Source organism: Columba livia, chromosome 7 (genome assembly GCF_036013475.1).
Source record: "Columba livia isolate bColLiv1 breed racing homer chromosome 7, bColLiv1.pat.W.v2, whole genome shotgun sequence".
Classification (NCBI taxonomy): Eukaryota; Metazoa; Chordata; class Aves; order Columbiformes; family Columbidae; genus Columba; species Columba livia.
In genome coordinates, this window is record NC_088608.1 from 40275827 (window position 1) to 40299088 (window position 23262).

Sequence of the window (23262 nt, forward strand, 5' to 3'; positions counted from 1 at the left end):
CCAGGCTCTGCCACCCTCACCAGGAACAAGATTTCTTCTCAAATTTAAGCGGAACTTCTTGTGTTCCAGCTTGATCCCATTACCCCTTGTCCTATCATTGTTTGCCACCGAGAAGAGCCTGGCTCCCTCCTCATGGCACTCACCCTTTATATATTTATAAACATTAATAAGGTCACCCCTCAGTCTCCTCCAAACTAAAGAGACCCAGCTCCCTCAGCCTTTCCTCGTAAGGGAGATGCTCCACTCCCTTAATCATCTTTGTTGCCCTGCACTGGACCCTCTCCAGCAGTTCCCTGTCCTGCTGGAACTGAGGGGCCCAGAACTGGACACAATATTCCAGATGTGGTCTCCCCAGGGCAGAGCAGAGGGGCAGGAGAACCTCTCTGACCTACTGACCACCCCCTTCTAACCCACCCCAGGTACCATTGGCTTCCTGGCCACAAGGGCCCAGTGCTGGCTCATGGTCAGCCTGCTGTCCCCAGGACCCCCAGGTCCCTTTCCCCTACACTGCTCTCTAATATGTAATTTCCCAACCTATACTGGAACCTGGGGTTGTTCCTGCCCAGATGCAGGACTCTACAATTGCCCTTGTTAAATTTCATTAGGTTATTCCCCGCCCAACTCTCCAGCCTGTCCAGGTCTCTGGATGGCAGCACAGCCTCTGGCGTGTCAGCCACCCCTCCCACCTTGGTGTCATCAGCAAACTTGCTGATAGTGCACTCTATTCCCTCGTCCAAATCGTTAATGAATATATTGAATAATACTGCCCCAGTACTGACCCCTGAGGCACTGCACTAGATACTGGCCTCCAACTAGACTCCGCACCATTGACTACCACTCTCTGGCTTCTCACCTTAAGCCAGTTTGTACTCTTATGTTCATTTTACTGAACTTGTGGGACCTTAATACCTTTGAGACTGTTGTCTAGTGGTCAAAATTATCCAAAAGGTTGAAAAGTTATTTACAGGGAGACTGACAGATTGGCTAATTGGAGTTTGTATTCACCTTGTTTCCTTAGCAAATCATGTTTAAAAAGCAAGTGAGCAGTTTGAACTGCTTCTTCCATTGCTTATATAGGGGAAAAAAAAGGGGCAAGAAAAAAGAAATGATTGGTACCTCAATTGTTAAGATCACTGGTTCCAGCGCTTCATACTCTATCTTCACTTTTGCGGCTGCTTGTTTGGCATGAACATCTGAATCTGCAGCCACAGCACACACAATCTGGCCCACACAAATCACCTGTGAAGTACACATTCAAGTCATTCCCACAGGTGCTGCTGATATTCTTCTTTCACATAACCACTATTTAAGTTTCCTTTTTAGAATTTTATTTTGACTTAGGATCATTGCATTTTTTAGATCATCCATGAAGCCAACAAATCATTAGAAATACCAGCAGGACTGGGGAATCAAGCAAAAACACCATTAAAAAAATGGATAAGCGATTTGGGAGCCTAATTCTCAGCGAAATATACTTTTCCAACAACTCAGATGGTTTTGTTATGTTTAATAGCATTCTACTGACTTATTTATTTTTCTCTAGGCAGAATATAATGTGCATCAGCTATTCTGAAGTTGAAAAGAGAGTGGGGAAAAAATGATAAGAATTTACCTTGCTACATGCCTAAAGTGATTCCCTCATGTACACACAATACAGAAATCAAAGAGTCAGAAAGTATGGTTTCATTATAAAAATCTGAAGGAAAAAAGTAAAAAGGAACAAAATCAGTTAAAAAAAGAGATTGTAGTTATACCTCCTTTCTTGCAAATATGATCTCTGGATCATCGGAGTAGTAAAACTCATTTGTAGCTGGTACATCATGAGCTGTTATGATATCGAACACACCTGGTCCTTTCAGAGCCTCTGAGGTATCGATAGATCTGATTGGGATATGGGAAGAGAGAAGGGTAATTTGTTAGTTTTACAAGGTGTTGCACGGGGAAGGAACACAATACAGAGCTGCTTGTTGTGCTGCCAGGACCTCCTCGTAGGTTCACACGTGTCTTTTCCTTCTATCTCCGGCACGAGAAGAGGTGCAGGTTAAAGGCAATTCACACTTCTACTGTTCTGCATTGCTTCTAGGAAATACTCCAGATGCAACAGGGATATCGCTGACCCATAAGACTGCCTGAACTGCATTGACTGAAGAAAAAGCACTGCACGATGATGATGCTACACCTGCAAGTTTCTAAGACTTCACAGCCTACACCGATCTCAAACTGATCCAAATAAGCATCAGCAAATGGAGAGTTCATGTAGAAAATTATAAGAGAAATGGCAAGTCCAGTATAAATGGAGAATGAATGGGAATGTGTGGGTGTAGAAGGATCAGAAGGAACGGAAGAAGGTCTATAAGAATGGCACGTTTTGACAGCATCCTGTTTAGCAGGACATCAAGATCCCAGCACAGCTACAGGCATCTTCTCTGGACACCAGCATCAGAAGACAAAGGAGAGTGAATAAATCCTAGTGACTCACAGAGATGGGGGAGATGCCAGCTCCTTGATGGTACCAAAAAGAGCCCATCCAAACCCAGCACACTATCACCAACCTACGAAGCAGCCAGGAAATACGACAAGGACTTTACAGCTTGCAGCCCCAGTCCTCCTCATCATCACAATTAATCCTGACCAGACCACCTGAATACACATCTTGGTGCCTGAATGCTGGGCACACAACTGGGCTATGTGCATTTTGGTGCCTGAATGTTGAACAAACTGCTAGAATAGGTGTGTCTTGGCAGTATAAAAACATAAGTAAAACCAATAAAATCCTCTTCCCATCTTCCTCTCTTCTAAGGCCTCAAATGAGCTTCGCTACCTTGTTGCTGCAACATTGTAGCCTGCTCTAAACATCTCAGACAGCAATTCATAATAACACTTTCTTCAGACACACTTTGAACACTTACACAATCTTCGCATGAGCTCTGGAACTAGTGACGACAGCCAGGAAGAGCTCCCCATCCACCGAAGGCAGGTCAGCGACGTAAACGGCTTCACCAGTGGCGTGCTTAATTCCAGACTGGTGCATAATGGGCCGTCCTACAGGATCCTGGGGAGACTGACTCGGGTCTATGTCCTGTACAGTCAAAAACACACACCCCATCCCCAAACAGTTAAAAAAATAATAGTCATGATATTCTTCTATTAATCAGAAAATCAGATTAAGGAACAACTGTTCCTGTTGTCATCTTCTGTTCAGTATTGGAAACAGACTGACTGCTGCTCCTGGGGATCTCTCCCATCGCTTCTCTTAAGGGGCCTCCCGAGAGCATTGCACAGGTTGGTCTGCTTGCATTTTCTTCCTTAATTGTTCACATCAAAGCGATACAAACAGCACTTCTTTTTCAAGACAGTTTCCTCCTTTACTGATTGGTGTCATGAAGCTTTGATATTTTTCCAAATTTGTCTCAGAAGATTTGGCTCTGTATTTTACCAGTGTTGTATTTGGAGTTATTTGCAGTGATTCCTGGGGTTTGTCTTCCTCACTGAAAGATTGCAACTGATCAACATAAATCAGTGAGAAAATGTTGTTTAAATATTTCCTTAGCAATTTTGCTTCTTTGCACCTGTGTATGAATTTAATGCCTTCTTAGCATTATTTTGCTCAGTCTTTCTTGAAAGTTAATTGTTGCCCGTTAATTCTGCCTTGCCAATTGTTGCCGACCTCCAGCACACTTTTCCGATTTCTGGGTAAGTGTTCACACAAACCTTTTCCTTTTCTACGTTTAGAACTAGTTAATTGCTCACAACTCAAAGCCTTTTTTCTTCTATAGCTTCCAGGGCACGAGTGTTCTGCCTACACACTTGTACCTCCTGCACTTTCTGGCACATCGTCTGCTGTCACCCAAGGCCAAGAACAGGCATTTTTCACTTGAGTGTCTCGGGTTCCTCAAATGGGGATCTCAGCCAAACCATGTGAACTTCTCCACTACCAGAATGACCAGGTATTTCTCTTTCAGGACATGCGTTCTTTCCCCTCACCTTAAAAAGCTTAATAACGTTCAGATGAAGCACTCCAGAAAAAAAGAGGGACTTGCAAAATTAGACAGACATTTAAAGTCAAAACCAATTGTTCGGGGTTTCTAAATAATTTCTGTTGCTCAGTGCCAACTGATCTGAACAACAAACTGTTTCCATTTCTGTTGTTTAGTCACTTCCTGGCAGCCAGGTAATAAATTGCTGAAAGTCATAGAGAAATAATTCTTTTGATCCTGGTCCCTTTTCTAAGTCTGTAGTGTCTTTTTTTTTTGATGACAACTCTGAAGGAAGCCAAAGACAGCAAATTGAACAAATTTAAAGTATTTAAAGCTAAAATGTTATTCTAAAGAATATCTGAACATGAAAAAAAATATATGTTTACCCAGATTGCATTGGAATTTTCTTTAGGTTTTCAAAAGCTTGACATTTTTACTTGTGTACTGAGGCTATCAAAATGCCAAAAATCCTTGCAGGAGATGCCACCGTGATGGAGTCACAAGGGTGAGCTCAGAAACGTGACTGGTTCTCTGCTGCGCTCTGCTGCTCACTTCTGCAATACTCTTGGTAGTTGGATCAGACAGCCAACCCCAACTCCATCCTGATTCCTAAACCTACAGTCAGGCCTAGGAACCCTCTGAGATCTTAAGAAAAGTGTATCTTGAGACAAAAACACTATAGTTGTAGCTATAGACTTGGACGTTTTTTATCAAATCTTATAAAGCACAGAATAATTTTAGAATAAAATCACTTGCCTGGAATATTTGGATACTCTGGGGCATTTTGGTTTTGAAATCTTGTAGGACACTCCTATATTCCACAGGTATGCCAGGATAGTGACAAGGATCCTGAAAAGGAAGTGAATTCTTGCTAAAACTCACATTTTTAACATTCCAATTTTAAAAAGCTAACAACTGAAATCACCAAATACAAACTCTTTAAACGGGAAATTCCTTCAAGACTATCACAAGCGAGAAAGGCTCTAAAATAACAATTTGAAAACATGGTAGAGTTTTGAGATTTCACTAAATAATAGTTAGAAATATATGGGATTCAACAAATACGTTTGTTTAAAGTAAGCAACATACAGCAGGGACAGTCAGAAGAGCTTTGTTCTGGGCTCTGATCAGAACGGGCACAGGATCGCTCGTGCTAACAGTAAATTACCTGGTAATGGTAATGCAGAGGAAAGAGCTCGAAGGAACACAGAACAAAAAGGCAAAAGGGAGATTCTTCCTCATAAGAACAGATTTAAGACAAAAAATAAGTAAATTACACCTGGAATGTAATGGAAAGTGAATTTGAGAGTCCTCCTCTCTCAGTCAACAACTGGTACAAGGAGGAGGGTTGGTTTAACAACTAGGGCTGCTTTCCAAAGCCTTGATTTCTCTTCTCTCTATGTTTTGAACTACAGACAGATGGAGTAAGACCTCATATACATTTTCTTTGTGCCTGGCAGCTCAATACCAATACTTTGTTGCACTAACATTACTCAATGCTTTTAAAGCCTGATGTCCAAAGTAAAGATATCTGAGCACCTAAAAATTAAATGAGCATCTCCGCATCAGTGTCTTGGCGAGCTTATGTTATTCAGTAGATCTGAGTCCCGAAGACAATGTTTAGCGCATTGTTCAAATTACAAGCATCAACACACAGAAAAAACAAAACAAAACAAACAATCTTAATTTTCTTGCGCAAAAGCAGACATGGACAACTCATTTACCATTGTCGTTAATGACTGCAGCACTTCCAGGAAAAATCTGTAGAAGAAACTGACTATCAAAGTTTTCTTATAATCTGCTTTTTCACCACTGGCTGAGCCTGAAAGAGCAATTTCTTTAAGAATGAGTCTGCAAGCTTCATCCAAGATTTGTTCATTCCAGTGTCTGTCAGGAAGAATAATGGGTACAATCAGACCAGGACAAAATAAACACAAATTGCAGGAATACGTTTGTACATGGACCACAGGCATGATCCTGCTCACAATGAAGCAAAGATATTGTTTCTAATAATGGCCTGCAATTCTGAAAACAGCACAGGGTCTACATTGCTCACAGAAATGAGGCCCCTTAAGTGAATGGGACTGAGACCCATGCCAGCCTTCTTAAAATAAATAAACAAATAAGACCTATTGTGGTTTTAAAGCTGATTTAACAGCCTAAGAGATGATCGCTATTCTGCAGATACTCTCCTATATTTAAAGAGAAGCAGATAATAGCATTGATGCCAACTGCAGATGCTCTCAAGGGATCTGATTCATACTGGATAGTTGATACATTTTCTGAAAAGGCTGCCTCTGGTTAACTCTACATAGTTACACAACCCTATCAAAATATAAATCTGTTAGAATAAATTTAATCACGTAAAGCAGCAAAAAATAATGAGTACTTCAACCAGTGAACTAGTAGCATATTAAATGGTAAAACACTCCAGTGGGACTCTGTTTAGATAAATGGTTTTATACTACTTGAATTATTTATTATTTGGAAAGATGCTGCCAAGTGGGAGGAAATGCCAGGGATTAACTTCAGAGATTATTAGGACCTTGTAGATGAAGAGATATTGAAAAGATTAAGGCTTGACTTTTATTGGGTGCATCTCAAATTCTCAAACTTTTTTCTACTGCAGCCAAAGCAAAGGACTCAAGGGCACTGGTGTTATCAAACCTACAGGACAGAGCATCCGTTCCCAACGCTTAGGTTCAGGTGCACAGTTGACTGCATCCACCTACCTCTCAGCTCACCTCTCGTGCCTCTGCACACTTCACATGGAGTCGCATCCACGTGCAGACTCCTGAAAACCTATCATTAAGGCTTGTCCAGATCATTCACCTGGACACCCGTGGCACCAGCCAGGCAAGTGAAATCTTTCACAGAATCACAGAATCGACTGGGTTGGAAAAGACCTCAGAGATCATCCAGTCCAACCCTTGATCCAACTCCAGTCCATTGACTGGATCAGGGCACTAAGTGCCATGTCCCATCTCAGTTTACAAACCCCCAGGGCCGGTGAGTCCAGCACCTCCCTGGGCAGCCATTCCAATGCCTGACCACTCTCTGCAAAGAATTGCTTTCTAATCTCAGCCTAAATTTCCCCTGGCACAGTTGAAGCCCATGGCCCCTTGTCCTATTGCTGACTGCCTGGGAGAAGAGACCAGTCCCCCCCTGGCTAGAACTGCCCTTCAGGTAGTTATAGAGAGTGCTGAGCTCACCTCTAAGCCTCCTCTTCTCCAGACTAAACAACCCCAGCTCCCTCAGCCTCTCCCCATAGGTCTTATGTTCAAGTCCCTTCCCCAGTCTTGTTGCTCTTCTCTGGACCCGCTCCAGCACTTCAATGTCTTTCCTGACCTGAGGGGCCCAGAACTGAACACAATACTCCAGGTGTGGCCTCCCCAATGCAGAGCACAGGGGAAGGATCACTGCCCTTGTCCTGCTGACCACGCTATTTTTGATACAGGACAGGATACCACTGGCCTTCTTGGCCACCTGGGCACACTGTTGGCTCATGTTGAGCTTCCTGTCCATTAGTCCCCCCAGGTCCCTTTCTGTCTGACTGCTCTCCAGCCACTCTGTGCCCAGCCTGGAGTGCTGCAGGGGGTTGTTGTGTTTCTGTATTTCCATGCTACAAGTTCTCCAAGTCCCTTTATTCAGAGATACAGAGAAGGCAGAGAAATTGTACCTTCCGATAAGTGTCCCACAGGCTTGTTTTGCAGAGACTGTGGTTGAGACAGCACCTCCGCAGAAAATGCTTAAATCCTTTATGATGTCTGTACCTTCTTCAAAAAGGACTCTCATCCCAGCGTTGATTATTGGGAGAGCATTTTCCCGTCTCGGTGCTTGTCGAAATGCAGATACATACTCCCCCTGAGCAAGATCAGACACAACTGGTAACTTGCAGACATGTAAGAATCTGAAAGCAGAACTTTATGACACTATGTGAAGCAAGAGAATAAAAAATGATGAGCACAAGTTCAATTTCCTTCAATTGCTATTGCCCTCATCTTTTTAGGGTCAACTTTTCTCTGAATATCACTCTTTACATACCACCAACTACCTGCTGAGTTGTGTTTTTTGGCTGAAACTGGGAGACAGTAGGGCACAGGATCAAATGTAAGGAATTCAGGGAGTGAGCAGTAACAGTGTTACTTTAAACACAGGGGTTATGCCCCCTCCTGCTCTTTATTTAATAGTCTTTAACTCTGTATAAAGGAAATCTAAACAAACTAGTAACTTACCTGCCTAGAATGCGGGATATGGACAGAGACCAGGATCTCTTCTGGCATGATGGTATCGTTACCAGCTCCGTCTGCAAAAATATCACTCAAAGGAACCTGTCGCTTTCTTCCTAAAAAATTACAAATGTAGAAATTTCTGTATAATTGTGCAATTAACATACATCAATCATATTTTAATTGGCAAGAAACACCTGCAGCCTTCCTGAGTAAACAATAACCGCAGAGTTTACATAACAAATTATCAGTGGTACGCTCTATAAATACAAATGACTGCTCCATCTTCCACAGTATCATAACAACAGAGTCCTAAGGAAGTGCCCAGTAATCAATCCCCATTCCAAAATCCTCCCTTCTGATCATGCCACTATGACCCCATTCCCACTCCTGCCAATCCGCTCCAAATCTCTGCAGCTGCTGTCATCGCTGCCTTTCCTTCTAAAACATACAGAACGAGGAAATAACTGAATGGGAAGTAAAAAAATGATACATACGATGAAAGACGGGATTTTCAGAAGGGAAGAGGACCAAGTTCTGTGAGGAACCTAAATCTGTAGGAGCCCTTTGAACACTTAAAATCAATTTATGCTACATTGGGTTTGCCAATATCAGCTAGCAAGCTGATATTAAGCTAGCAAGCTTTCTGGAAATGTAACATTTTAACAGATATAATTGGTTTCATTAATTAAAGAAGCTCCATTGGCTCAAGGAGTTATGTTGGTAGGACTGCAACTGTACCAGGAACACAACTGGCAAGTAGCATTGTCATTCTGCAAGAACATAGAGGCATAAACATTGTACAGATCAAAATCCACAGTGATTCCCCAGTGTGGAATTCAACCACATGTGACAGATGAAGCCAAAGTGTATTTTTTACTAGTCTTCTGTCCTTTGTACTTTTCACATGCTACCTAAAGGGTCCATTGCATTTTAAAATAAATATTGTCTAGTAATAAGAAATAATTTATCTTGCAGTAACCCTGACGAATCCCAAGACTCTCTATAACCAGATAATCTGATGTGCCATTTTTAAAAGGTTCATGTATTAAACTACTCCCCTCACATTCTATAAACACAATAGTTCAAGACTAGCTGCTTTACAGCAAGATCATTTTCTTCGTGTTACATGTGATGATTACACTGCTACCTGTTAATCCTAGAATATAATTTAGCATTAAAATTGCATTCCTCAAATAGAAATTGTGTGACAGCAAAGCTTTAGTAAAGGAATTTTTTTCTGATGGAGTGTGAATCTGAAAAATAACATTATTAGGAATAGCATCACTGGCAGTTCTGGATCTTTGCCTTTAAAATTCTGTCTATAACACACTTGGTTTCCACACATAAAGATCATTGTCTGGTCCCACCTGTGAGCCTGCCAGGATCTAGGAAGGTGCATTTTCTCTTACACTGTGATCTAAGATAAATACAAAGAACTAATAGTGTCTCTGCAACCTCCTTTTCTTGCACAATCCACTTTCCCTGTGTTTCACTGACTACTGCTTGGTAAAGAAATACATGCAAAATCCATGAAAATGCCCAAAACCCTCTCCCAGCAGTAAAGTTCTGCCAGGTTGACAGAAACAGATATCCATCAGTGATCCTACTCATCACTCAGATACGTAGGCACATCATTAGAATTGTTAAGAAGATGCAAATATTTGTAATTTCACTTGTCAGAACAACATCCTGAGGGGTATCTTTCATCTCAACGTCAAAGTATGCAGGAAGAAGTCAGGGAAATCACACCGCACAAAGTTTTGTGTATCTGTTCCAAGAAATCCTGGCTCAAAACAACCCCTTAAACAGCGTGTATTTCAGGGTGCAGAGTGGAGTATGACATGGTTTGAAATGGCAAGATGCACTCTGCCTGGATCAAGAGGAAAAAAGGACATGAGCCATCTAGAAGGGGAGCATGCAACTCCAGGCCACCACACAGCTCGTATTTACCAATAATTTCAACAGCTTACCCTCGACTTGAGAACCTATGACATGTTCCTCATCTGCAAATGGCTTCTCTGGCAGGTGTGATCTTGTATGAGGGTTGGGAAAGGGCTCCTGACCAAATGCTCCCCATTGGCACTTCCCCTCTCCCTGAACCGCTGGCACTACCACAGGCGGGCTGGCTGTGCTTACCTCTCGACACCAGACTGAGCAAACAGTTGCTGGCTGCCAGGATAGGATTCAAGTCTGAGGTTGATTTTCTACTGATGATGTTTCCGCCTAAGGACTTGAAAAAAATAAATTTATGTCACCTTTCTCCACCACAGATTCACAAAATCTTATGGATTGGAAAAGACCTGGAAAGCTTATCCAGTCCAATCCCCCCATGGAGCAGGAACACCCAGATGAGGTTACACAGGAAGGTGTCCAGGCGGGTTGGAATGTCTGCACAGAAGGAGACTCCACAACCCCCCTGGGCAGCCTGGACCAGGCTCTGCCACCCTCACCAGGAACAAGTTTCTTCTCAGATTTAAGCAGAACCTCCTGTGTTCCAGTTTGCACCCATTGCCCCTTGTCCTATCACTGGTTGTCACCGAGAAGAGCCTGGCTCCATCCTCCTGACACTGCCCCTTTCCATATTGATCCCCATGAATGAGTCCCCCCTCAGTCTCCTCTTGTCCAGCTCCAGAGCCCCAGCTCCCTCAGCCTTTCCTCACACGGGAGATGCTCCACTCCCTTCAGCATCTTGGTGGCTGCGCTGGACTCTCTCCAGCAGTTCCCTGTCCTGCTGGAACTGAGGGGCCACAACTGGACACAATATTCCAGGTGTGGTCTCCCCAGGGCAGAGCAGAGGGGCAGGAGAACCTCTCTGACCTACTGACCACCCCCTTCTAACCCACCCCAGGTACCATTGGCCTTCCTGGCCACAAGGGCCCACTGCTGGCTCATGCTCACCCTGCTGTCCCAGGACCCCCAGGTCCCTTTCCCCTACACTGCTCTCTAATGGGTCATTCCTCAACTTACACTGGAACCTGGGGTTGTTCCTGCCCAGATGACAGACTCTACGCTTTCCCTTGTTATATTTCATCAGGTTATTCCCCGCCCAACTCCCCAGCCTGTCCAGGTCTCTGGATGGCAGCACAGCCTCTGGCGTGTCAGCCACTCCTCCCAGCTTGGTGTCATCAGCAAACTTGCTGATAGTACACTCTATTCCCTCGTCTAAATCGTTAATGAATATATTGAATAATATTGGCCCCAGCACTGACCCCTGAGGCACATCACCATCACGTTTTTATGTTAGGCGACAACATACCATGCAGACTACCCATAAATTTATATCTATCGAAAGCTCAAAGATGCATAGATAGAAAATACACTGTTAAAAACAGAATTAAAAATGCAAATTTTACATATAGTCAGAAGCAATTTCACATTTGTTACAATTTGTTAACAATTGTTATTGCAAGTAATGCACAACATACAGCAACGTTCCTTATCTGTTCTCCTCCCAGAGTTCTCAATTGCTGCAAGACAGCATGGAAAACCTTTGTCTTCTCTTCAGGCAGCTCTGAGATTGCATTTGTCAGGATGTCTTTCACTAGAGAGAGGCTGCAGGCAGCTCCCACAGTTAACCCTGCAACCAAAACATCGTGAAAGTGTAACGTGCGCATCGTTTTATTGCCCAGGTTTGAAAACACATCTTCAGATGTAAAGCAAGGGCTGCTTGCGCGGAATTCAGGCAGATACAAGGAGAAGAGCCTTTGTGTATTAATGGATTGTGACCTTTCCTTCAGGACACTGAGGGTAATTTCATGAAATGATGAAATTGAGCTAATAGCTCACCACTTCTAAACGGGAAATCACTACTCTGCTTCCAGCTGTCCACTCCAGCTGCTGCCCTTGTGCTACCTGTGACTGAGTAAATGTTCAGGTGATGTTTCACCCAAAGTTGAGTCAGCTTCAAATGGCTTTCAACAGACTCTTCCTAGTTTTAAACATGATTTTCATCATAATTTGATCTTGCTTTGCATTTGTACATTCTAGTTATTCTCCTAAGGTATGGATAGGTAGTATTTGCAAAAAAAATCCCCAAACACTCCTAACATTGAATATGCTATTCTTTTTCCCCAACAGAAAGACAACCTAGATGTATTTATATTAGTAGTTATGCATTTGGGCATTTTTAAGACAATGAAAATGTCACTATTATAAAATAGTGCCTTTCTAGTCAAAATTATTAATGTATTTTATTTATGTAATGTATGGATGTTTTGAACAAACACTGGCAGTAAACTTGCAGAACATAATTTATACTTGATTAATTTAGACTATTATAGTAAGTTTACATCTATTTCTTGTTTGTTTTTTTTTTTTTTTCTAATTTCAATAGAATTTATTTAAAAACTAAAACCTAGTCTAACTTCAACAAAAAAAAAAATACCTGTGCTTATCTTAAATATATAAATTGAGGTATAATCTACTGCCATAATCTACTGACCGTCATCCGTGCATTTCACCACATTCAGATCTGGAATCCTTGCAGGAGCAACAACGATTGGATGGAACACGCCTTTAAATTTCATCTCGGGTCCTATCAGAGAGGAATAGACATTTCCTATAATGACATCTCCAATGGAGCAGAGAGTAAGCTTAAGGATGAAATCGCAAAAAGGAGGAGGAACGCACACTGCAACCACAGCCATGTGTACACATACCCACACTGGTGTTCCCAACCACAAGAGGTGCTTTGGGGTGGGCAGCTTTCAGATCCACTAATTCATCCAGGCTTACAGGAGAAATCCATGTCATTCGCTCTCCGTGAAAAACCAAAGTTCTTTTTGGTTGATTTTCAGCCATTCTCTGATTGGGAAATACGGCAGATTTAAATATTTAGACACAAAGACAGGTGCGAGGTCTAACAGACACTAGACTGAAAGTCAAAAGAAGTTCTTAAACAATGGCAGTTCTCCTTAATCCCTCAAAATTGGACAGAAATGGGACTGTTATGCTGGCTCTTCGCACAGTGGTAAATTTCTAGACTGCATGAGTGGAAAGTCTTCCATTAATTCCAATGGGCTAGTAAACAAGATGGATAATAAAGAGCCCCCCAAGCAAAACATGTAGAAATGGATCCTGCAATCACTGAAATTGCTGGAAAAGTGAGAAAAATCCCTGGGGAGGTGTTTGCACAGTTAGCTTCCTCGGAGGGCCCAATGATGCTGGCAGCAGCCTCCCTTTCTAGATCAAGCAAGGACATTTCTAGCGCTGATTGCTGATCACTTGGAAATAGCCTGTGGCCTAGCAGGGCCTAGCAGCCCCATCCCACAGTTACCAGCCCTTCTCTGTAACCAGCCAGCTAGTTACAGAGAATTTGGCTTTGAATCTATAGATTGGCAATAATGCAAAGCAAACAGCCTTCAGTTTTTGTAGGGCAAACACTGCTGTCAACAACTGAGGATGCCTGACACTTTCCATTCCAGTGCCCTTATTTCAGCTGCTTCTGTCTGTCACACTTTAACCACAGGGGCTCCTCTCCATGCTGGGTGGCTGCCCAAAGCTGACGTCTTGACAGAAAAGGCCAACAAAACTATGAAGCCACAAAATGGGGAAAATGCATTGTTTTGCCAATGTTAAAAAGTGTTTGACATTCAGTTTGTGGAGAATCATTTGTATCTTCAGGTGCTGCACTGGAAACACAGTTTAGGTTACTTCTTTGTCTCCTCATCTAATATCAGACTCTGCAAATTCATTTTTCCAATATGATTCTTTTTCTTACGTGAATATTCAATAAGCTCACCAGAAAAAAAAAATAAAATAATTTTGGATTTATATTAAAATGTTATGACATTTCTTCTGATGAATTACTGTTAAGCACGACTTCAGAATGAGTTCTGAACTGTGGACTAAGGAAAAGACAGAGCTAAAGAACAGGCCATAAGCAGCAAAATTTACCATTAGTTCTGGAGGAAATATAAGCTCCTGGGTGGGATCTAAGGGCTGGAATTCATCTGTTGAAAATAGTCTGGTGGAAACCTTAAAAAGAAATAAACCAAGCAATGACCAAGAATTTCCCTCATCGTTAATTCCACACCCCCATCCCCCACAAAAAGAAAAAATCATAGCCAAACCATGACAGTCCCACCAAAATCAGTAGAAAATTTGTAATTCCATTATCATTTGGATGTGGTGCTAAACTATCGTGCATCATTCGGAGCTGCTGAGGTGAAGGAAGCGTTCATAATCGTTTCCCAAGGTTCCCTGCTAACACAAATGACTGTCTATAGTTAAGTAACTAGAAGACTGACCACAGGTTTCCTGTGGTCCTGCTACAAGAAAGGAGCTGGTTTCATGCCAACCTACAGTACTCAAAAAGCAAATAAGTAGATCAGATATTATTGAAAGAAAACGGAGAGCAAAGTCAAATATTCATATGGATAAGAGGTTTCATATACAATTACAATCGTAACTCTGATTTTTTAAGAATGCAGCAGTTTTTCGGACTCTAGCCAGCAGTCAGGTTCCTAAGAGGTCAGTGGTTACATCCAGATCACCAGTGATCACTGATTTAACCCGGTTCCTGATTTCTTGCACAATATGATGATCACTGAATAGAGCTGAGACTATTCATATTCCTGAACTTGAAGAACTGGAGATCCAAACTACCTAATGCCAACTATCTGCCACATCATCACCTCCTCATACAAATATACACAAAGAATCCTTGATTTTTAGACATAACTCCATGTTTCTTGGGAGTAATGATGAAGTATCTTATTTTACAAATAGTATTATGTAAGGTGAATAAGGCGGGGGATAAAAATGGCAGAGCATACTGCATTTACTTTAATTACAAGAAAAAGCCATGCAATATTCTTTCTGAGTTTTGTATCTAAACAGGACACATAAAATACTTCAAACCCTACCTTCTCTTCCTTGTCAAACAAAGAATCGTCCTGATCCAAGCAACACTTTCCATTTGCTTTCCTTTGACAACAAATGGATTCCTAAAGCAGAAATATTTCATTAGTGAAATATTGCCCAGAAAGGCAGTGAGTTAAAGCCTGCTTAAGCTGGTAAGTGTCTCTCTATATTTCAATAAAGTTCTAGATGAAGGTTAATAATAAGCTAAATTGGAAGGATTACATGTTAAAAGAAGTGATATGAAAAAACAGCCTAAAATCATCCGGTGTTGAAGTCCTTAATACAAAATAATTCATACTATGTGAAATTCAGTTGACCTTGTGAGAGAACACATAGGTGGTCTGCATTATTCCTTTTACCCACTGTTACCTCTCCCATTTCTTTCACTGCAGGCTTCTGACACGTTGCATTATATGATCAATTACTAAAAACATTGATCCAAGTTCTCCTCTTATTTATGCCAATGCTGACCTACAGTAAAACACATGGAGTTCCTTGAGATTACTCTTCATAATCCAGGCTGGACACCAAGTTCATTTGTGCTAATCAATTTTTGTGATGGGTTAGGCCACTATACACCTTGCTCGGACCTATATCTCTTAACAGAGGGAAGAGATTATCTTAATGAAAATCTTGATTGTTTATATATATATATATACTAATGGTCACAATCTAGTACTCCTGTCACCAGTACTTCTTACCTTACAGAAGGTTTTACAGGCATCTAGGATTGGCCTATATCCAGTACAGCGGCATAAGTTCCCTGAGAAAAGGAAACCATTCATACATGCACGCATGTGTACGGCCAACGGTTCAAGGACATACCTACATATTAAAAAGTGGCAATATTTACCAGCCAGAGCTGCGATCATCTGCTCTGAAGTTGGTTCTGGGTGGTTTCTTAGCAAAGTATATATGGACATGACCATTCCTGGGGAGCAGAAACCACACTGGGAGCCATGGCACTTGGCAAGCCTTTCCTGCAATGGAACAGCACAAACAGCTCTCCTTCCAGCGCACACCACCATTAATGAGCTTCCCCTTAAACGGGAGATGCCATACTAAATGTTGTCTTCATACTAAATCAGACCTTTTAAATAAAACAACTTAAACAATCTCAAATAAGAAGAATTATTTTGGGTGTGATGCCCACACATATCTTACTGAGGAAGTTAATTAACCTACATTGGATTTGTGTCTTTTTTACATTCATACCAAACAGCAGCTAAAAGGGCATTGTCCAAGATGCACCGTTAGCCCAAACAGAGCACCAGCCTGATTCACTCCGACAATTCTTACACATCAACCATTTGATCAGGCTGTCAGTATTAAAGCAAGATCCATCCTGGGCTACATCTCATCAGCTTTGATCAACCAACCGTCAGAAACTTGTTTAGCAGGGAGAATAGTCATCATATGAAATTCCCGTGCACTAAAAGCACCGCCAGGCAAGCAGCCCATGCAAAGGAAGCGCTCAGCAATCCTCTGACCTGAACTGGGTGAACCCTGGTTTTGGTGCTGCCAACACCCTCCACGGTGGTGACTGCCGCACCGTGCAAGGAGCAAATGGGAAGCAAACACGCGTTTGCTGAATAATGCCTTTGGAACATAAAGGAGAAGAAAGAACATGAATATTATTATTATTATTTTGCTGTTGATCAAGACATAGTTCATACTTACAAAGTGGTCATTATCATCATTTTAAAAGAGAATAATCTTTATAGAAGGGATCACTTACTAGCTGTGTCTCTTCTTCCCTGTATAAAAACTGTATCTATGAGGACAGTTCTGTAGAATTTACATCTTTCTTAACACTTCAGCCTTTCCTAATTGCCCTCTTGTCTCTCCTGCCCACAGGAACCTGTCAGGTGTGTTTTGGAGGAGGAAGATGGGGAAGAGAGGCTTGGTACAGTGGTTTGGAGGAAGAAAAGAATTGCTGCTGCAAATTGGTAATCTAATTTCTAACCCAAAGGAAACTCTGATGGAAAATAACTACCATTCTAAATAGGAACAACATACCCAAATGAAAATTCTTCAAAGCTTTTCATCATTACCAACATTCTGTTTTGTGCTACTACAGTTGAAATGTTTCTGTTCAAGTGCCACTCTGACTGTTTTAATTTCAATTATTTCAACAACTTTCAACATTTTCATTGCATTCCAATATAATTCAACTGTCAAAAGGAACAACTGGAACATTTTGACTTTTTCCCCCACCTAAAAAAATAGATATTCAGTTGACAATGACATGTTACCATCTAACATTTTGACTGGAGCTTTCTCAAAGTAATTTATTCCTGTTTTCAGCTTAATGAAACTCAACATTTTCTATTAAGGATACCGTATCTTCTTCAAAGCTGGCTCGTAAGTTGATATCATCACGGTGCAGGCACCACAGCCGCCCCCCCCACAGCCATACTTAGTGCCTGTGAGACGGACTGAAAACGCTATCATTAAGGAAAACAAATTATCAGCCTTCATTTTGGCATTTATTCTCCTCAAAAGCTTGATGCCACCTTATTTTCCTGAACTGCTAAGGAACACAGAGTTGGTTTGGTACGACAGCATATGTATCAGACACCTTTCTCTAATACGTCCGATTAAAATTTTCAGTGAAAATAAGATTGAAGCTAAAGAATGGCACGACTGAAATCCTGTTGCCAAGGAAACAGAAAACTCGCTCCTGACTTCTTTTGGAAGAAAAGTCAGTTGAGGCAGAAAGAGGAACTGAAGAAGTTTTCCAAGTGAAAATACGAAAGGAAGAAATGCGTAATGGGCAAAATCTTTTCATGCTGCCCCGTCAAAATCCAGAGGTGTTTGTCAGAGCGAGGGTTAGCACTCTTCACTTGCACTGAAGATCTGAGATACATGCATAGCTTTAAGGTCTGATGTAATTAAGCTCTACTGCTTTTTTCACTGTAAAGGGTTTTACCGAGCCCTCTCACAGACCCCCTAACCTGTCAGATAAAAGAAATACATTAAGATCAAATGCCTTCCCTTCTTGCACTTCTATTTACTTGTCAATTTACAATAAGCCTTCCAGTTATTAACAGTGGTCTAATCTGCTGATTCCTATGGCATTTAGCCTCAAAATAAGGCTAATAAATAAATATCTCTCTATATGTAGATATATAAATGCCTCCCTAAGCATCCTGTCATCTGACCAGTAACAAACATGTTTTGACTTAAGTTTTTCTTTTGGGACAAACAGAAAGACTGTCTCCTGTGTGAATTCTCCAGTGTCCGGTAGCTCCCTTGCCCTGTGGGGGTGTGTTTCATGGGACAGTCTGGAAAGCTGCAGAAAGCAGAGATTCTGTCCCTCTCCACACGTGCTCCAGCTGTGAGAACATCACACAACAGCTTCATCAACACCAGGAATAAGGTTGTGGCACAGAGGGTTTTTAAAAAACTCCTGAGAACTATCGAGAGCAGATACACGGTCAGACCTCTGAAACGGGGAAGTGCAAGAGAGGAAAAGATCAGAGCAAGTGCTGTGCAATTTGTTGCAACCCAGAAAGCCACTGAGCTGTGGCTGAAACCAAGACAGCAGGAAAGAACCTTCCCTGCAAAGACAGAACTGTCAGGGTGAGAACTCTAGCTCGCCCAACTTCTGCCTCATCTAACTCATTTCTTTCTGTTTTAAAAACATACTTGTTCGTATCTACCTACTATGAAACCTGTGGGTTTTGTTTGTTTAGTTTAGAAATCTGTTTGGAGTTGTTGTCATAAGAAAAAAAAGATTACTTCAAAATTCCAGCAGACTCAGGGTCTTATTGCAACATCTCCCCATTCCTAGGGGACGGACTTTTACGAAACTTGGAGATTGCTGTTCTGTTGAGCTTTACTTACACGTGCCAAAAGGTTCTCGGGTTTCTGTACGGGGAGAGAGGGGAGGAACACATACACACATACACATCATGCCTGGTGGCATAACTTTGTGTAGGAAACAAGGCTAAAAATACAGCAGCTCACTGGAGAGTATTTGGCTTAAGAAAGACACATCATTTAATATGGTTGTTTCATCTTATGGGAACCATCTTTTCCTTAAACTGGTAAATAACCTTTTAATTATTATATAATTTATAAGAATTTTGTTTGAATGCGTGACTGAAGGGAACAGAAAAGGATACGCCTCTTTCGCAGATAAGACAACAGCATTTCTTCAGGATCAGCATTTTTCTCTATTATCTGCAGTTACAAATTAAAAACAATGTTTAACTTAGAAACTAATGCTTTTCAAAATTCAGGGCATGGATAACACTCCCACAAGGCCAGAAGAGATCCTTCTGTGGTTCCCTCTCATAGAACTAGACTAATTGCCCAAGCCACATGCGAATTTGAGTTCCCTCTGGAAATTCCTTCTCGGACAGATACGTTTCCAGGAAAGAAATACCAGGTCACCTTGCAACTACTTAAAATTTAATTGCTGCTCAGTGAAAGGTCAGACGGAGGAAATTTAACTTTGGCAACACTAGAAATAAAAATGCAGCAGAACTTTCCTACAACAGAGGTAGCAGAGTATAAAGAATTAATGATTTGCAGATTTTAGAGCCTTCCTGGTACTTCAGCGTCCCGGGATGGCCACCAGATGAAGCACGTAAGGCTATCAGCAGCGCCCATTTTTCTTCCAGCTTTATTTACATAAGCTTTCACTTGCTGTAACGGACTAACAACAGAGAGCAATAGAAATGCCTGGATTCTTGATCAGTTACACTATTTATTCTGTTGCTTAGAACCAGCTAGTTCCTTCCAGTTGCATTGAATCAACAACCAGCTTAAGTTTGCTCTTGCAATATTATCTTTATGTTGGCCAATAGTCTGTATTTTGGCACCTAAGTCTTGCTGACTTTCTGTTCTGCCTCTGAGAATCTGATACCACCTAATGCCTCTTCTCTGATACCATCAAAGATGAGAAACCAGGCACATAGAAATGAAGAGCTGGTTTGCTCACTAGCCAAATTTCACACCCAGCTGAAAGTCCATTTCATTTTGACGTGTTTTTTCCCCCCCAAAAAATCCTTGTGCTTCTACCAGCACTTGCTGTACGCAGCAGTGTTAGCTAGCTAAAGTGCCACTTGGAGAAAGGAGATGGGAAGGAACGCTTCTGGAGCCTTGTGTAACGATTCCGTTCTACTCCCATCAGGAAGAAGGCTGAGGAACGCAGATCTGTGCCCACCCTCGGCGGGGTTTCCTTCTGGAACACAGCCCCCCTGCCTGCACACTCCTTCCGGCCAACACTTACCTTCCTGCCGTTCACATAGAACAGCAGCTCCTCGGCCCCCGCCGGCTCCTGCAGAGCCATGGGCCCCGGCAGAACCACGGGCCCCGCAGTGCCCGCTGCAGGAAGCCCCGGGCACGGGAGAGCCGGGGCGGAGCTGGGGGGGGGACCGCCCCGGGTCCCGGCCCCGCCCCCGGCCCGGCAGCTGCGCGCACAGCTGGAGCTGCCGCACAACGCACTGTCCCTGCACCCACCAGACAGCTGTGCCCAAGAGCTGGAGCTGCCCCACAACAGAATCACACCGAATCGCAGAATGTCAGGGGGTTGGAAGGGACCTGGAAAGCTCATGCAGTGCAATCCCCCCATGGAGCAGGAACACCCAGATGAGGTTACACAGGAAGGTGTCCAGGCGGGTTGGAATGTCTGCAGAGAAGGAGACTCCACAACCCCCTGGGCAGCCTGGGCCAGGCTCTGCCACCCTCACCAGGAACAAGTTTCTTCTCATCTTTCATTGGAACCTCCTGTGTTCCAGTTTGTACCCATTGCCCCTTGTCCTGTCACTGGTTGTCACCCAGAAGAGCCTGGCTCCATCCTCCTGACACTCCCCCTTTCCATATTGATCCCCATGAATGAGTCCCCCCTCAGTCTCCTCTTGTCCAGCTCCAGAGCCCCAGCTCCCTCAGCCTTTCCTCACACGGGAGATGCTCCACTCCCTTCAGCATCTTGGTGGCTGCGCTGGACTCTCTCCAGCAGTTCCCTGTCCTGCTGGAACTGAGGGGCCACAACTGGACACAATATTCCAGGTGTGGTCTCCCCAGGGCAGAGCAGAGGGGCAGGAGAACCTCTCTGACCTACTGACCACCCCCCTTCTAACCCACCCCAGGTACCATTGGCCTTCCTGGCCACAAGGGCCCAGTGCTGGCTCATGGTCATCCTGCTGTCCCCCGGACCCCCAGGTCCCTTTCCCCTACACTGCTCTCCAACAGCTTGTTCCCCAACTTATACTGGAACCTGGGGTTGTTCCTGCCCACATTCAAGACTCTACACTTGCCCTTATTATATTCCATTAACATTTTCCCTGCCCAACTCTCCAGCCTGTCCAGGTCTCTGGATGGCAGCACAGCTTCCAGTGTCAGCCACTCCTCCCAGCTTGGACTGACTCCCCGCAGTCAACAGTCTTCAACAGCTGGAGCTGTCACACAACGGACTGACTAGGTCCTTTCAAGGGATATTCAAACTCAAGCTTTCTCAAGTGGGATCAAAGCCAGCAATGCAGTGATCATGAGCCTCATGGGAATTTTGCACAAATTTGCACTGACAAAACAACTGGCAGTAACTCCGAGCTAATATAAGCACTTGTAAAGGCTACCTATGCAAGGCAAGGGTTTACAGAATCATAAACATTTTCCTCTTCCTGTTTTATCTATACAATTTATTTTCCTATTTTTTGTAAAACAATCAAAATCCTTATTAGTGGTACACTAAAATATTACATGCAAAAAATCTGACTGAATAAACATGAGACAAAGCAACTTTGAAGCTATAAAAAGAAGTTCAAATTACCTTGTCCTCAGCAAAATAACCTTAATCTGTGTGACAGCTTCAGATTATTTTTTCTCTCAAACATCATGAGCTGTTTTTCACATGTTTTTCCTGGCAAGAGCTTCTAATATATCAGCTGATCTGGTAAAAGAAGTGCATTTAACCAAGATTCAACAATATTTATGCAGTACCTAAAGTAAGCAATCATTTTGCAGAACAGTTAAAATATCCTAGAAAATACCAAAGTAAGTTCTCTCCGTATAGAACATAAATCTGAGCAACAAAAACAGGATGGGAGGAAAGAAGGGCAGCAGCAACAATCATTTCAGAGGTACTTAAATTAACTTCTGTGCATCTTCACGTAACTTTCTTTATCCTTTGTTACTTTGAAAGATATCTACACTAAAAGAAATGGAAGAAACTAAAGTATGAAGCCCTAGGCATTATATTGTATTGAACTGCCATGCTTTTATTTGGAACATTGTAGCAGCCTACCTGGTAACACCTGAGGCTGGTGGAACAACAGGAACTTCACTGAAAAATGATTGAGATCATCTCCAAAAAGATGTTTTTTTCTTGAGAATATGAAGCATGGGTTTCTGTTTCTAGCTTTCAAACCACAGGCAATAAAGACAAATAATCATTTAAAAAGCACTTTGCTTTGCTGCTGCAGTGCCAGCATAGGGAACACAAGCTGTAACTATTCGATATGTAATTCTTCTTAAAATAACATTGAATCAGGATAGAATCCATCCTCCAAACTATTTCTGCACCTCTTCATAATGGTCGTGCTAATATAGTGAGATACGCAGTATGTTTCAGAGAGAAAAAGCCTGTTTGCTGCAGCTCCTCAGACAATAACAGCTCTCTTTCGCAATACAGATCACATTGCCTGGCTGAGTTTTGTACTGGAAGAATATTCATCCTGATGGAATACTTTCTTTTTCCTGCGAGGTTCTCTATGAACACGTCCTGCTGTCCCTGTCCATTCCCAGTCTCTGCGTGGTCTCTGAACTGGTGAGCCCAGCCAGACAAGCTGTGTAGGGGACAAAGGTCACCTCTGTAAACTACCTTGCTGGCAGCGCATTTAACTCCAAAGTCCTACATGGAGCGTTCTACGGGATCCTGGGGAAGCTGCCTCAGGGCTACAGACTGCCATAAAAAGACCCCAAACCAAACACCTAAACCAAAAGCAGAACAGAAAACAGCTGTGGTATTACTTAGATATTTGTAAATAATGCTTTTGTGCTTCTTGCTGTTTATGGTTATAGTTCAAGACTTACACGTAGAATGGACACACCTGATAGCTATATCCAGGACTACATTTTGGTATGTATCAGTCATCAGCTTCTCTGTGGGATGCGACCAGAGATCATGTCACAAGCCTTACTCAAGTTGAAACAAACATCATCTCCTGCTCTCCCCTCGC

General features: G+C 42.5%; 1 protein-coding gene across 4 annotated transcripts in view; it reads right to left on the reverse strand.

The window, feature by feature from the left end:
* Positions 1-22640, reverse strand: part of AOX1 (aldehyde oxidase 1) — a 42224-nt gene extending 19584 nt beyond the window's left edge. The window contains exons 1-19 of one of the 4 annotated variants that reach the window (XM_065069502.1): positions 22329-22640; positions 19204-19261; positions 17415-17511; positions 16564-16672; positions 15927-16053; positions 15775-15836; positions 15076-15156; positions 14105-14185; positions 12868-13012; positions 12651-12743; positions 11635-11786; positions 10346-10439; positions 8213-8322; positions 7657-7841; positions 5702-5864; positions 4734-4826; positions 2910-3079; positions 1755-1881; positions 1117-1239 (exon numbers count right to left, since the gene is read on the reverse strand). In XM_065069502.1, coding sequence (XP_064925574.1) covers positions 1117-1239; positions 1755-1881; positions 2910-3079; positions 4734-4826; positions 5702-5864; positions 7657-7841; positions 8213-8322; positions 10346-10439; positions 11635-11786; positions 12651-12743; positions 12868-13012; positions 14105-14185; positions 15076-15156; positions 15775-15836; positions 15927-16053; positions 16564-16672; positions 17415-17511; positions 19204-19231 — 2040 coding nt within the window. In that variant the 5' untranslated portion in view covers positions 19232-19261; positions 22329-22640. Of the gene's footprint in view, positions 1-1116; positions 1240-1754; positions 1882-2909; positions 3080-4733; positions 4827-5701; positions 5865-7656; positions 7842-8212; positions 8323-10345; positions 10440-11634; positions 11787-12650; positions 12744-12867; positions 13013-14104; positions 14186-15075; positions 15157-15774; positions 15837-15926; positions 16054-16563; positions 16673-17414; positions 17512-19203; positions 19262-20315; positions 20472-21854; positions 21922-22328 lie in introns of those variants that run through there. The other 3 variants (XM_021299509.2, XM_005511291.3, XM_065069503.1) reach the window with 3 other exon arrangements.
* Between the last annotated feature and the right edge of the window lie 622 nt (positions 22641-23262).